Source organism: Cervus canadensis, chromosome 18, assembly GCF_019320065.1.
Source record: "Cervus canadensis isolate Bull #8, Minnesota chromosome 18, ASM1932006v1, whole genome shotgun sequence".
In the NCBI taxonomy this organism is placed as follows: Eukaryota; Metazoa; Chordata; class Mammalia; order Artiodactyla; family Cervidae; genus Cervus; species Cervus canadensis.
Genome location: NC_057403.1, coordinates 53738424 through 53752301, shown reverse-complemented (window position 1 = coordinate 53752301; position 13878 = coordinate 53738424). Strand labels below are relative to the sequence as shown.

The 13878-nt window shown below is 60.5% G+C and overlaps 1 protein-coding gene across 5 annotated transcripts in view; it reads left to right on the top strand.

The window, feature by feature from the left end:
- The window catches only part of GSE1 (Gse1 coiled-coil protein), a 390100-nt gene that overhangs the window by 141388 nt on the left and 234834 nt on the right, over nt 1–13878 (top strand). For all 5 annotated transcript variants that reach the window (XM_043435171.1, XM_043435170.1, XM_043435172.1 and 2 more), the window contains exon 2: nt 4156–4336. In XM_043435171.1, the coding sequence (XP_043291106.1) occupies nt 4156–4336 (181 nt within the window). The remainder of the gene's footprint in view (nt 1–4155; nt 4337–13878) is intronic.

The following is a 13878-nucleotide window of genomic DNA, read 5'->3' as shown; positions in this document are numbered from 1 at the left end:
TTGAGCACCTCCTCTGTGCTTTTGCAGAAAGAACTCATCCCCTGCACCTCGCCTCTGGGAGTCATACATTCGCTGGGTTGTTAATCCATTCTACAGAAGGGGACACTGAGGCCCAGAGAGGTTAAATCACTTTGCCAAGATCTCCCAGCTGGAAACCGGTGGAGAGAACCCAGAACCCAGTGCCTGACCCCATCGCTCTTCAGGAAGCTGGAGAGGTGGAGTCTGGCTGGGTGCCGGTGGGGGCAGAGGGAAGCGGGCCCTGGGAACAGTCAGTTGGCGGGGCTGCTGGAGAGGGAAGTCCTGGCGTCTCGTCCAGTGGCCTCTGGCCCTCAAACTCGACCTGCCTTTGTTTTTGAAAATACATGATTTATAGTCTACCACATGGGCGAGTCTGAGAAACATTATGCTGAGTGAAAGAAGCCAGACTCAGAGGGCTCCATGGTGGAGGATTCCGTCTACACGCAGTGTCCAGAGGAGGCACGCCCGTGAAGATGGAGGGGGACGAGAAGCTGCCGGGGGCTGGGGGGGCACAGGGTGATGGGGACGTTCTAGATGGATGCTGCTGGTGGTCATGCAAGTCTGTGATTATCCTCAAAGCCCCCGAACTGTATACTTTCCATGGGTGAATAGTATGGTATATGGATTTTATCTCAGTAAAACAATTCTACAGAACAACAGAGCAGGGGTTCCCAGACTTGGGGAGCCCGAGGACTAATACGATCAATCAGATAACCTCGGTGCTGACAGCCCTGCAACATGGTTTTCCTTTCTGCTGCCATGATGCGTGTCTGCTCTCTGCGCACCCCACCCCACACCCGCCCCCGGCCACCTTCATCCCTACCTGCGAATTTACCTGGAATCGGCGCTCTCCGGAAATCACCTAGCTCCCCAGAGAAAGTGTAACAAGGCAAGATCTCATTAGGATATTCAGTGGTGGGCTGCAGATCCCTTTTATGGTTAAGAACCCTGGAAATTTCCACACCCCCCCCGCCCTTTTTTTTCCTTTCCCTGTTAACTAATGCTTTAAATGTGGTGGCCCTGGTCCAGGGAAATAAAGGGGACAATAAAGTTTATCCTGCTCACTCCACAGGGCCCCATGGACTCTCTGGGATGCTGCCAATTTCCAGGGTCCCCAGGGCAGGGAGCAATGTATGTCCCAGGCCCCCCTCCTAATAGCACATTAAGTCAGGCTGTGAGCTTGGAACTCTTTGCTCTGGAAGCGAGAAGGCATAGTGAATGTGTTGGTTCAAGGGTCTGCTTTTTATTAGCCAGGAATTGTTGTAAATTTGGCCTTGAAGGGTGAGGAAAGGCTGCTCTCTGCCTCCCTGCGATGGTCTGGCCAAGAACCTTCGTGAACCTTCACCTCCCCCTCCAATGATGCTAGCGTGAGATAACGCATACTCCCGCCCACGTGTGTCTGGCAGCCTCGCCCAGCAATTAACAGTGACTGAGCCCCCTTGGCGTCCCGGGCAGCTGCTGACAGACCCCAGAGAAGGGGGTGAAATCCTTGTGGCGGGGACAGCTGGACCCGAGGAGGGAGGGTATCTGGCACACGATGGTGCCAGGGAGCGTGTGTTTCTGGACCGGGCCCTGTTCTAGAGCTTTCGGCTTGTCTTAGTCATCCAGTGCTGTGTAACAGAGGACTAGGCGTAAGCAGCCTGCAGCAGCATGCCTCCCTCTGCACACTCAGCGGGGGCCCACTGCTGGTCAGGGTGTTGGCGGGACTCGACGGGGGAAGAACCTGCCTCCACGTTCATCGCTGAATTCATCTGTCTGTGATCTGAGGGTTGCTATGAACATTTAGAGGCAAGCTTTCATGTGGACGTCTGCTTTTGTCTCTCCGGGATACCTGCCTAGGAGTGGAGTCGCTGGGTCCTGTGACGACTGTGTGTCTCTGGGTCTTGATGAACTGCCAGGCCAGCTCCAAAGCAGCTGCCCGAGTTTGCAGCCCCACCAGCCGTGTGTGAGGGTTTGTGTAGTATTTCAACACTTAATAATCACGCGGGTGTCACTTTTAAAGATGGATTCCTCGCTTCCTCTTGAAAGATCAGGCCTGGCGGGATGGAGCCAGCTTCCCTCCACATGGCGCCGGGTGGACTGGTGCTGTCCGCTTCACCCCCCCGCCCGCCCCCAGTCTCGCCTACCCAGTACCTCATTAATGGTTTACCCTCCTGGGGGCAGTGATGTGTGTTTGAATCTCTTGTCCTTCCTGTCCCCTCTCCCTTTCCAAACCTGGTCCCTTTGAAGGTCTAGTTCAGGACAGTTCCACCTGCTCCAGGAAGCCCGCCTGGATTTTCCCAGCCCTTGGGGAATTCTCCTAGTCTTTGTCATCTGCACCCCCCCCACCTGGAAGTATTCTCTTCTGCTGTCTGCTGCTCTCTGCTTAAAGGCTATGTCCCTGGTTGTTTTGGAACAACCGAGTCTTCTCCCAACTGCTGGGGTTCAAATCCAGGCACCTCCAATTACTGCGGGAGCTTGGACAGGCCACTCGTCCCCTCGCGTCTCCGTGTTTTCTTCCCTGGAGGATTAACTGTAGCACATAGTAGGTGCTCAGGCACGGCATCCTCATGTCCCATCTGGGGAGCCGTGAGGCATCTCCAGCCACCTCCCCACACCAGGAGCCTGGTCCCCGCACTCCAGGAGGAGGAGCAGGGTGGGGGCGGGCCTTACCCCTTTCTCCTTTCCACCAGCATGCAGCAGGGTCAAGGCCAGGGCACAGTGCCAGCCCGCCCCCAGGGGCATGGAGAACACTGCCCAATTTGACCTGGTGCCAGCCCATAGACAGTCCCTGGGGTTGTCTGGACTGTGACAACTGTGACTGTTATCTCCTGTGACTAACGGAGACACAGCAGCCCTGAGTCTGGCAAGAGCTTCCCCAAGTGGTGATGGCAAGGTTTGCCAGAGCAGCGAAAACCCTACGGAGTGGGGTCTACAGGGGCTCCAGCCTCCCCGCCGTGCGGTGGGCCCCCCGCCCTTAGCAGGCCAGGAGTGGATGACGTGTGCCGGGGCCAGGCGCCACCCACTCCTGGTTCCAGCCTAAACTGCCAGCACCCCTGTGGGATTTGCAGGGGCCTTGGTCAGGGCAGCATCACCATATGGATCCCATAAATTAAAGCGCTCCCGGAAACAAATGGTAAATGTACCCGTCTCTGGTGTGTGGGGCTGGCGGAGCCTGGATGGAGCGCCATCCATCTCTCTCAGGCACTTTGCTTTTATAGCCCTAATCCTTGGAAAAACGGGATCAACGCGAAGTTGTTCTCTGACAGCCGTGCAGTCCCAGAGCTTGTAATCAGGGAGTGGGGGGTCGCCAGGCCCCCGGGAACAGCCCCCAGGGAGCTGCCGGGGTTTCAGGCCTAGGAGCCCAGGATGCGAACCTGTGTCAACCCTGCCTCGGCAGCTCTGTGACCTTAGGCTCCCACCGCCCCTCTCTGAGCCCCAGTCACCTGCGCCCCTGTGGCCCGGGGCAGAGCGACCCGCCGGGATGGTGGGCGCTGGGGGTGGGGCAGGGGCAGAGAGGTGGTATCTAATGAGTATAGAGTTTCCATTTGGGCTGATGAGAAAGTTCTGGAATTGGATCTGGGGGTTGGTTGCACACGTGTTTGGACTTCACACCGCTGAGTTGTATCCTTAAAATGGTCCAGATGGTAAATTTTATGTTATGTAACCCACTCCAGTATTCTTGCCTGGGCAATCCCATGGATAGAGGAGCCTGGTGGGCTCCAGTCCCTGGCATTGCAGAGTCTCACCCAACTTAGCGAGTAAACAGCAAAAAACCAACGACATATTTTACTATACGGTATTTTTTAGAAACAGGACAAGGGTGGCGGATAGGGTGACCGCCCTTCAGGGAGAACTGAAGATGAGCTAGATCGGTCAGTACAAGTGCGACCAGCTTGCTGGCAGTTGTCACAGAGGCCTGTGCAGAGCGGAGGGGCCCAGGTCCTGGGGCTGGCAGTGGTCCTGGGGGTCAGCCTGGTGTCCCTGGGCAGCACTTCCTGGACGAGGAAGGCACTCGCTCTGGCTCCCAGAGCCAGCCACACCAGGTCCCTGATGGCTACACCAGGCCACCGTGGGTGAGGGACGGTACCCAGCACCCTGGGGTACCTCCAAGCAGACGTGCCCAAGACTCACCACATCCCCCTCCTGTCCTTCCAGGTCACGTCTGCATCTCTCGAGACATCGACAGCCATCCACCCTCCCGCCCAGGAGCCCGAGCCTCGGCCGGGTGCCCCAGCAGAGAGCCTGCCCAGGGGCCCCAGGACCAGCCAGGAGCAGGGGCCAGCCCGGTGTCAGCAGAGCAGCTTGGACGGGGCCGGCCCGGACCTCACGGGCACAGGTAGGTGCCAGCATTTCACCATCTCTGGCTACTGGAGTGAATCAGGTGGCTCCTGGGAACCAGAAGCCTCCCCAGAAGTTGGGGTGCAGACTCCCACCCCAGGGTCGCCACATTCTAGTGGGGAGCCAGGAGGCTGGGTCTCCCTGACTTGAGTTTGATCGTTTCCCCCTCTCTCATTGTTGATTCACAAACAGCCTTTGTTGGTTTCTTTTTTTTTTTTTAATCTCTATATTCCATTGTGTTCACTCATTCATTTAAAAAATAGCATAATGGGTCTATCTCCATGAGCCACCAAACCCTGCCCCAGAACTCTCCGTCTCCCTGGATGCCCCGTCGCCCCAGAGTGACCCGCCAGGATCCCATTTGCTTTTCCGCTGCACCTGTGTTTGCCTGGCACCCCGTGGCCCGGTGTCCAGGGTGTGAGCCTTGTCTCTGGGGCCCCGCGCATCCCTGCAAGGCTGCCTGTTGTTGCAGCTGCCGTCACGCTCCACTTCACGTCGCGTGCCGTGTGATGTCCAGCTGCCCCATGCAAGATGGAAGGGGGCTCGGCCGCCCGCCCGCCACGGGGGCGCACCGCTCGCGTCCAGGCACGTGGCTGTTGGTGTAGCCCCATTTGGGACACAGGGCACAAGGGGGTCCATCCGCGGACGGTGCTGCCTGGCGTTTTCTGGCATGGGCATTCACTCCCACCCCCTCCAGCCACCAAGACCCTGTTCCCCCATCCCTACCCCGTTGGACACGTTGCTTTCCCCAGTGATGGAGAGGCTGGCCGCTCGTTGGTTGTTGGGCCTGTGAGTGTGGAGTCCTGAGGCGTTTGTCATGCAGCACGTGGGCCCTGGAATGGGAACAGTGAGTGGACACCTGCGTTCTTACCTCGGGAGGGCCGTGGAGCAGCCCCTTAGACCCTAAGAGGACCGACGCTCAACAGCCCCCAGCCCAGCCTTCCGCGTTGCTGGGCCACTGCAGGGGCAGCTGGTGGAAAACACTGCTTGTCAGTAAGCGTGGGAGTCAGCTCGTGGTGGTGGGTTCCTTGGAGTCCCATCTTCAGGACGCCCCCAGGTACCCACCTCTTGCTCTCTGCAGTGTGGACTCAGCAAAGGAAGGGGCTCTCTGACAGGGGCTGATGGGCCACCAGCCCGCCTAGGGGCGTCCAGGCCCCTGGCAGAGGGGGATGGGGTGTCTGGCAGCAAAGGGGACTGCAAGTGGTGGGCAGGGACGCCTGGGACAAGTGTCTCCTTGCACTGTGCCTCAGTTTCCTCATCTGAGGAATGGGCGGGAAGGCCAGTGGGAGTGCTTAGCTCACCAGCCAGTATGAGAATGGAACTCAGCAGATCGAGTGCAGTCCTGGTGCCCCTTCCCCCGAGAGCCCGAAGTCCTGGCTGGCATCAGCGCGGTTGGTTGTAACTCCTACTCACCCCGCTGGCGCCTCCTGTAGGCAGCCCATCGCATCCCTGAGGCTGCTGTCCCAGCCCGCCCTCAGCTCTGAGTGATAAGCTGCGCAGCCGTGACCCTCAAGGACCTCCCCGCCCTGCTGGGCACACACGAGGCCCTGCCCCCCTGCCCTGGGGCCCCTCGGGCAGGGCAGGGGCACAAGACCCACGCTGGCCAGCTGCTCCCCTGTCAGGCGGCAGCCCTGCCGGCGGCCGGGGGGACGGGGGACGCGCAGCTCACAGCTGGAGACCCGCCAGGCAGCGCCAGCCCGCAGGCAGCCCCTCCCGGGGAGGCCGCTGCTGGGAAATGTGACAGTGACTAATGGTTTATTACACACCTGCCACCTCGCATCGGGCGGTGCGCATGGCCCCCCGGGCCCAGCTGTGCGCTGCCGGCTGGGCGACGGGGCGGGCGCGGGGGGCGCGGCCTACAGACACATGGACACGCCGCGTGGGGATGTGTGGGGGACACACACAGACCTGGCCAGCACACAGGCATGAGGGTGTGTGTGCAACACACACAGGCACACGCACGCATGGCCCCGTCGCACCCCCTCCCCGGAGCTCCCCGCCCCTCCCCGTCTCCCCACCGTCTCTCCAGCTCCCTCCGTGGTGGTGGACTCCAGCCCCCTCCTCCGTGCCGGCTGGGGCAGGGGCCTTTCTCAGAGGGCTGGGTGGTGATGGGCAGGTCGGTGGGGGTGGGGAGCTGCATCCCTTGCCTTGGGGGGGCAACTGTCCACTGTCGGTCTCTGAGACCCAGTTCTCTGCACGTGCGGGGACAGCGGCCCTCACCGGGGCAGGAAGCCGTCACACCACTGCTCTGGTGCTGGGCTGAGGGCCTGGAGGCCATGTGCCCTGGGGACACACATGGCCCAGCTGCCTGCCTCCCTCCCAGACGTGGGGGAGCTGCGTGATTGTCAGGCACTACATCTGGAAGGCCCGCCTGGGGGGTGCTCGCTGGCTGGCTGCTGGAGAACAGCTCTGGGGCTGCAGGGGCGGCGGGGACCCCGGGGACCCCGGGGCTGGGCTTCTTCCTTGCAGGCAAGGCACGGATCTTGGGCTGACCAAGCCGGGGGGAGAAGGGCGCTGTCCCAACCTCACGGCAAGGTGGCTGTCCCTGAAGGTGGTGAGCCCCCCAGGCCCAGCTCCTTCCAATATTCTTAAGCCTTTAGTCAAAGGAGAGTCCGTCTCTCATGTGCCACGTGCAGGCGGCGTAAAATCCAGCCGGAGGACGCTCGGAATCCGTCAGTAGCCGCGGGGATGGCGTTCCCGAGCAGTGTCTCTGTGCAGGCGAGGAGCAGCGCTGTCTGGTGACAGGCGATGGAGTGGCTGGAGTCTAGGCCCAGCGTCCCCCCACAGAGCTTCCGCCAGGCTCAGACTCCAGAGCTGCTGAGCAGGCGTGAGGCTGTGCAGCAAAGCCTCCCTGGCTACTGTGTAAGGTAGAGTCGGGCCTAGGAGGGGCCCTCAGGGGCCCCCAGGGCTGCTGGGCCAGGCTCCACAGGCTGCCGGCCCCGCGGCTCCAGAACTGACCCTCTGGGTGCGGGCTTCCCGCGTGGCCTCGGAGCTGCCTTGTCGCCCAGCTGAGCGGTGGCCCTGTGTGCTGCCCGTGGGCCCTTGGGCGTCCTCTCTGAGCTCTGGAGCGGCATCTAAAGCGGCAGATATCGTCTTCATTAGTAGACGTGATTGAAGCCGCAGACCCTACTGATGGGTTTGGGGGGGCGGTCACCAAAAGCTGGAGCAAGGGGGACTCCCCCATCATGGCTGTGCTCCTGTCGCCGTCAGTCACTCAGCCGTGTCCGACCCTGTGTGACCCCACGGACAGCAGCACGCTGGGCTTCCCGGCAAACTATCTCCCGGAGTTTGTTCAAACTCACGTCCATTTAGTCAGTTGATGCCATCCAACCATCTTACCCTCGGCTGCCCCCTTCTCCTCCTGCCCTCAATCTTTCCCAGCATCAGGGTCTTTTCCGGTGAGTCAGCTTTTCGCATAAGGTGGCCACAGTATTGGAGCTTAAACTTCAGCATCAGTCTTTTCAGTGAATATTCAGGGTTGATTTCCCTTAGGATTGACTGGTTTGATCTTCTTGCAGTCCAAGGAACTCTCAAGAGTCTTCTTCAGCTCCAGGGTTCAAAAACCATCAGTTCTTTGGCCCTCAGCCTTCTTTATGGTCCAGCTCTCACATCTGTACATGACTACTGGAAAAACCGTGGTTTTGACTATACGGATCTTTGTTGGCAAAGCGATGTCTCTGCTTTTTAAAATGCTGTCTAGGTTTGTTTCCTGGGCTCCTGCCTTTCCTCCGGTCACATCAGGGTGCTGGGGCCCGCCAGCCCTGAGGGATGATGGTCTGCAGGCTCCTGTCCTAACAGAACCCTGCCACCCTGCTCCTACCCAGAAAGCCTCCGTCCTCATGTGTGCTTGTCCCTGGCTTTAGGGGACCCCTGGTCTGGTGGAGAGGGGAGGGCAGGAGCAGCTCTGGCCGGAGGGGTAGGAGCATCTGTGGGAGACACAGTGCATCCTCCGTCTCCGACCCGGGCCGGCCCAGCCCAGCCCAGGGCACCTCCGTTCACCTACTCTGGTCCCGTAAGCGGGAGTTTGAGAAGAGTTTGGGGTCAGTGTCTACTGCTGCTGTAGAGGCTTAAAAAATCCATCTTCGTGCTGCGCTTCAGTCGCGTCCAACTCTGTGCGACCCCGTGGACTGTGGCCCACCAGGCTCCTCTGTCCCTGGGGATTTTCCAGGCAAGACTACTGGAGTGGGTTGCCATGCCCTCCTCCAGGGGAATCTTCCCAACCCAGGGATAGAACCCTGTTCTCCCGCATTGCAGGTGGCTTCTTTACCATCTAAACCAACAGGGAAGCCCTGGGTTTAAATCCAATCAGTATTTGTTAGGTGTGGGCCTCTCTTAAGTGTTCGGGTCCGGACTGGCACATCCTAGATCCGCACCCTGCGTCTGCCCCTTCCGAGCTCCTGGTTGCAGGCACAGCTTCTCTGTGCCCCGGCTCGCCCGCGAGTGCCCTGAGACCCCAGGTGGCCCACATGCGTGGCCGAGCACCCGCCTGACACTCAGGGATGCGGGAGCTGGCCCGGGCCCTGTGGGAAGAGCGGGCCCTGCTGCGGCCCCTGTCGCTCCTTCTTTGGGCGGATGGCCTCCTGGCCAGCGGGGTCGGGCCTCCGCGGCCGGGAAGGCAGGGCCTCCGCTTGGGTACTTGGCTCGGGCCCCAAGACATCCTTGGCAGGCCTCGCCTGGAGCGGGTGCTGGTGCTGAGTGCTCTGGCGGGCGGCACTGGGTGGATCCTATTCCCTGCGGCCCAGCGGCAGCTGCTTGGAGGGCAGGGGGGCCGGGCTTGGCTGCAGCCCCCTAATCCCCGCGCTGGCTCCACGGGGAGACGCTCTGTGCCGTGGAAGTGTGTCCCCGCTCCCGCCGACTGCTCTCTTCCTTTGTTCATCTCCAGCTGAGCTGGGATCCAAAGTCTGTTTTCTCTCCAACGAGAGACTGTTTATCTTCTCAGGAACTTACTGTTCCCTGGGGAGCACGGAGCTTGCAAGTTGAGGCAGGAGGCGGAGAAGCCCAGGCAGCCCTGAAAGCTCTGGGCTTTTAGGGAACCTTTCCCCAGGAGCCTAAGTGTTTAGCGGGGCTCATGGGGCTGGGCCTCAGGCCTCTCCCCGCTCTCCAGGCTCTGCGTGCTTTCAGCTCCCTTGGCCGAGGTGCGACTCTGCGGGTCCACGTCACTGATTCAGATTTCCATCACATGGAAGAGAAAGAACTTGGGCAATTTCATGAAACGATGAACTGAGCGTTGCCTTCACCAAAGTTCAAACTGGCACAAAGATAAGAGCAACTCTTTAGACCTGGCAAAATTGCTGTCAAGTGGATCTGTTTGCCCCTAAATCTATTTTCCTTCCAAGTAAGTCTGTGATCAAGATTTCAGGGTAGAAAAAAGGAGATCTAGCTGAGCTGTAGAAATGGCCATTCTGAGGCCCAGGGTGGGGTGTCCTGGGGGCAGCGTTGGGGACCCGAAGAAGGTAAAAACCAGCACAGACCACCCCTCCAAGGGCTGCTGCACTTGGGGCCCGCCTGTCTGCCATCCTGGCTGTGGCCTCCACCCGCCCGCCACCCTGCTTTTGCCGAGACTGGGTTTAAGCTGGTAGGTAAGCCAGCACTCGGGGGATTTTGGCTCACTGTATGGATGTAACAGGCTAGAAGAGCATTAGAATGTAAGACTCCCCTGCGTCCACACCAGCTCTCACCCCCGACCTTCTAATTTAGAAGCAAAAGCCATTTGAAAAGCCGATATCTCTCCAGCAGACCTTTGCTCCTGTCTCCACCGTGGTTGCCTGTTCTGACATCTGTCTCCACCTCTAGGCCGCCATTCCTGTGAGTGTATTTGTTCACAAGTGTTTGTTGAGCACCTACTATGTGTCAAAGACCGTGCTAGGTAGCATGTGTGATGCCAGGCGGGGACAGGTTCCATGAAGCAAAATAGGGTAGAACACAGAGATGAAGCTTGTGACTTTAGGCAGGCTGGTCCCAGAAGGTGCTGCTGAGGAGATGACACTGGGCAGAATCCCAGGTCACCCGGAAGCCCAAAAGCAGAGGCCTCGAGGCTGCCTGCTTGCCATCTCCATGAAGACAGGGAACACATCTTACTGTCCTCTTTATGGCTCCAGCACCTGGCCTGCTGCACAGTAGGTGCTCAGTCGATGTTTGTTGAGTGAATACAAGTTTCAAGTCAGCTGGTCCTGGGGATCTGACAAGGGGAAGATAAAGAGGAAGTTAGATTTTCATAGATATCGAGAGCGTGCGTTTACCCAAGCTTCCTGGCCCCAGGGTCGATGTTCCAAGCAGGTCCTCATCCCATTCCAGAACTTTTCTCCCCTTTCTAGGGCTTTGCTCTGAAATATAGAATTCCTGCGACCATGGGCTGTTTGCTTTCCCCTGAGGTCTCCCAGTGCAATCACGTGGGGGACAAGGATACTTCACGGTCACCTGTGAGAGATTGGTCCTTTCTCCTCCTTGGACTTGGCTGATTCTAGGCAGGGGCTGTGAGCTCTCTGGATCAAACACGCAGTTGTTGTTCAGTTGCTCAGTCGTGTCTGACTCTTTGAGACCCCATGGGCTGCAGCACGCCAGGCTTCCCTGTCCTTCACCATCTCCCAGAGCTTGCTCAAACTCATGTCCATTAACTTGGTGATGCCATCCTACCATCTCATCCTCTGTCATCCCCTTCTGCTCCTGCCTTCAATCTTTCCCACAGGGAGAAGAGCATTAATTGAGCAACTGTTGAATGTCAGGTGCTGTGAAGCTGGGAACAGTTGTCTTCCTAGCTGTGTTATTTTCCCATGGCTGCTATAACAGACATCTGTGAACTTGGCAGCTCTATCACCTTACAGTCTGGAGGTCAGAGATCAGAGGTCTGACGCAGGTGTCACTGGGCTAGAATCAAGGTGTCACAGGCCTGGTTCCTTGTGGAGGCTCCGGGGAAGAATGTGTCCTTCTGTTTCTGCTTCTGGAGGTGCCTGCGTTCCTTGGCTTGCGTCCCCACATCCCTCCAACCTCTTACTTCTGTCATCACATCTCCCGCCCCTCCTCCCTCTCACAGGGACCCTTGTGATCACATTGGGCCTGCCTGGGTCATCGAGATTGAGCTCCCATCTCAGGGTCAGCAGCCTACTCACATCTCCCAGGTCCCTTTTGTCCTATAAAGTGATGCGTTCTCAGGTGTTGGGGAAGAGGACTTGGCTGTCTTTGGGGACCAGTCTTTGACCTCCACACCAGTCCCTGTTGCTGGCTGAACTGGCCACGTGCAGCCCATGGGGGCCAAGCCCACAGCTGAAGAACAGGCTGGCTGGTGAGGTCCGCATGGGGCCGCAGCGCTGACTCTGCACGGCCTGGCTGGGGCTAGCCCCTCTGGCCTGGTGGCTGTGCTCAGGGGGGACCTGACCCAGCAGGTGTGCGCTAGTGGCAGTTCCCTTCCTGGAACAGAAGCGTGATGCTAGGACCTTTCTCCCGGGGATGTGGCATGAAGGCGACCTCAGTTGCCAACCACTGTGTTTAGGATGTGGACGGGGGTGTTCCCACGCCACCCTGCCTGGGAGGGGCTGGATTCTCACCCGCGCCAGGAGGTTCTGGGTGCAGCCTGGTGTTTGCCCAGGAGGTGACTATAAACATGGCCTAAGCCACAGTCCTCTGGGTACCCCCAGCCACAGTCCCCCGGCCTGCCCACTGCAGGCACAGGGAAGGGATTGACCCCAGAGACCTGACAAGACTCTGCCCCCCCAGGCTCCCACCCCCGCCCACCCCCAGCAAGCAGCTTGTGGCACACCCGGTGACCCTCTGGGCCCAGCCGGCCCCCTAAGGCAGTGGAGCCATGGCCTCCCCCACAACAGATGTCCAGCCCTTCTTTCCACAGATACAGCAAGATGGGCTCTAACAAGGCCAGCACAGAGCACCCGGAAGGGCTCTCGGGAGGGGGCAGCGCTGGAACTGGGCATCTGGGCCCTGTAGGGAGGAGACCCCGGGAGCTGAGACCCCGATGACAGTAGGCTCCTCCCCTTCCCCTCCATCCTTCCTTCCTGCCCCCCCACGAGCTCCTGCCAGGGAGTCTCTGTAGGTCCCCAGAGACCACAGCCCGGGGTGGGGCTCTCCTGGAGCCCCTTGGAGCCCCGCTCGAAGCCCGTGTTCTTCCTCCCTCCTGAGCTGAGCTGTCCTTGGCCCTTTCTCTCCAGGAATGCCCGGGGGCGGGGGCGGCTCCCGCTGCCTGGGGGACACCACAGAACTCCGGGGATCGGGGCCCAGCACAGGGCCTGGCACATAGCAGGTGCTCAGTGGAGAAGGCTGAGTGAGGGTGCGAATGAGCGAGGGCAGCCTCGGTGGGGCTGTGACCCCCTCGGAGTCTGGGGGTGGCTCTGCTGCCCAGGGCAGAGGTCTCCGTGTACCAGGAATCCCTCAATCCCTGGGTCCTGCAGGAGTTGAACCGCGAGGGGCAGGCAGGAAGTGGCCGCCACCCTCCACCCTCCAGAACGCGGCTCCCATCTGCAGCGGCTGGGGCATGAGCCGGCGGGGGGAGGCTGGGGGCCGGGGGAGGGCGGCCGCGTGGTTGATCCGTGCCTCGCTGGGCAGCCCTGGCTTGCTGCCCTTGACCTCTCCGCTGGCGTCTCAGGACTCTGCTCTGGACAGAGCCGGTCTGCAGACGCTGGGCAGGCTTCCTCTGCTTTGCTGCCGCCTTGTCGCCCCGCCCCGTCGGCCCCCCTCCCCCCAGGCCGAAGGGAGCTGCCCCTTGGGGGTCAGGCCGGGGGCCCGGGGCCAGAGAGAGCCAGCTCCCATGGACCAGAGGAGCCCCACGTGGCCGGCGCTGCTGCCGGGTGAGTCCCTGGGACGGCCCCGTCTGGGAAGGGGGTTTCTGGGTCGGTGCCCAGACTCGCAGGGTGGAAGGCTGAGACGGGGGAGCCAACGCTGAGCTGGGACTTGGTGAGGGGTGTGCGTCCTGGGTGCAGGGACCCTGCGGTGTGTGTGTGTGGAACACAGCGTGACCTAGGACACAGACGGAGAGTCCCCAGGGGCTGGCCCGGTGGCCCCAGTCTGAGCCGGGGTCCAGCGGCAGGAGTTGGGGATAGTGAGGGGGTGCAGCAGAGCTCCGTGGCGTGGCAGCAAGCGCTGCAGCCCCGGCTCCCCCTGGCGCGTCCCCCTGCCCCCACCGCGGCGGCTTCTCTGCTCAGCGTGCAGTCATGGGGCCCAGGCTGGCGCGGGGCCTGGTGCTGGGCGCCCGAGGGTGTGCACAGGTGAGCCTGCTGTCCTCCCAGCCGTTGCAGGCGAAGCGCAGAGCCAGGTGGCCCAGAGGCACTGACTCCTACCGCGCCTTCCTGCAGAGGGGAAACCGAGGCTCAGAGGGCACGTCCCTGCCAGGGGGCTCCTCTGGGCCTGCTCCGGGCACCCAGCGCCCCCGCCCACCTCCCCCGGAGGACAAGCTGCCCCGCCGCCCATCGCCACAGGCGCCCCGTGACCTGGCACCTGCTTGTCCTGGCAGGATTAGGGCCGTCCCCAGCCTGGCAGAGGGTCTAGAACTCGGTGGCTCATCTGCCAAGCTCCTTCCTGCTTCTGGAAGTGAGAGGA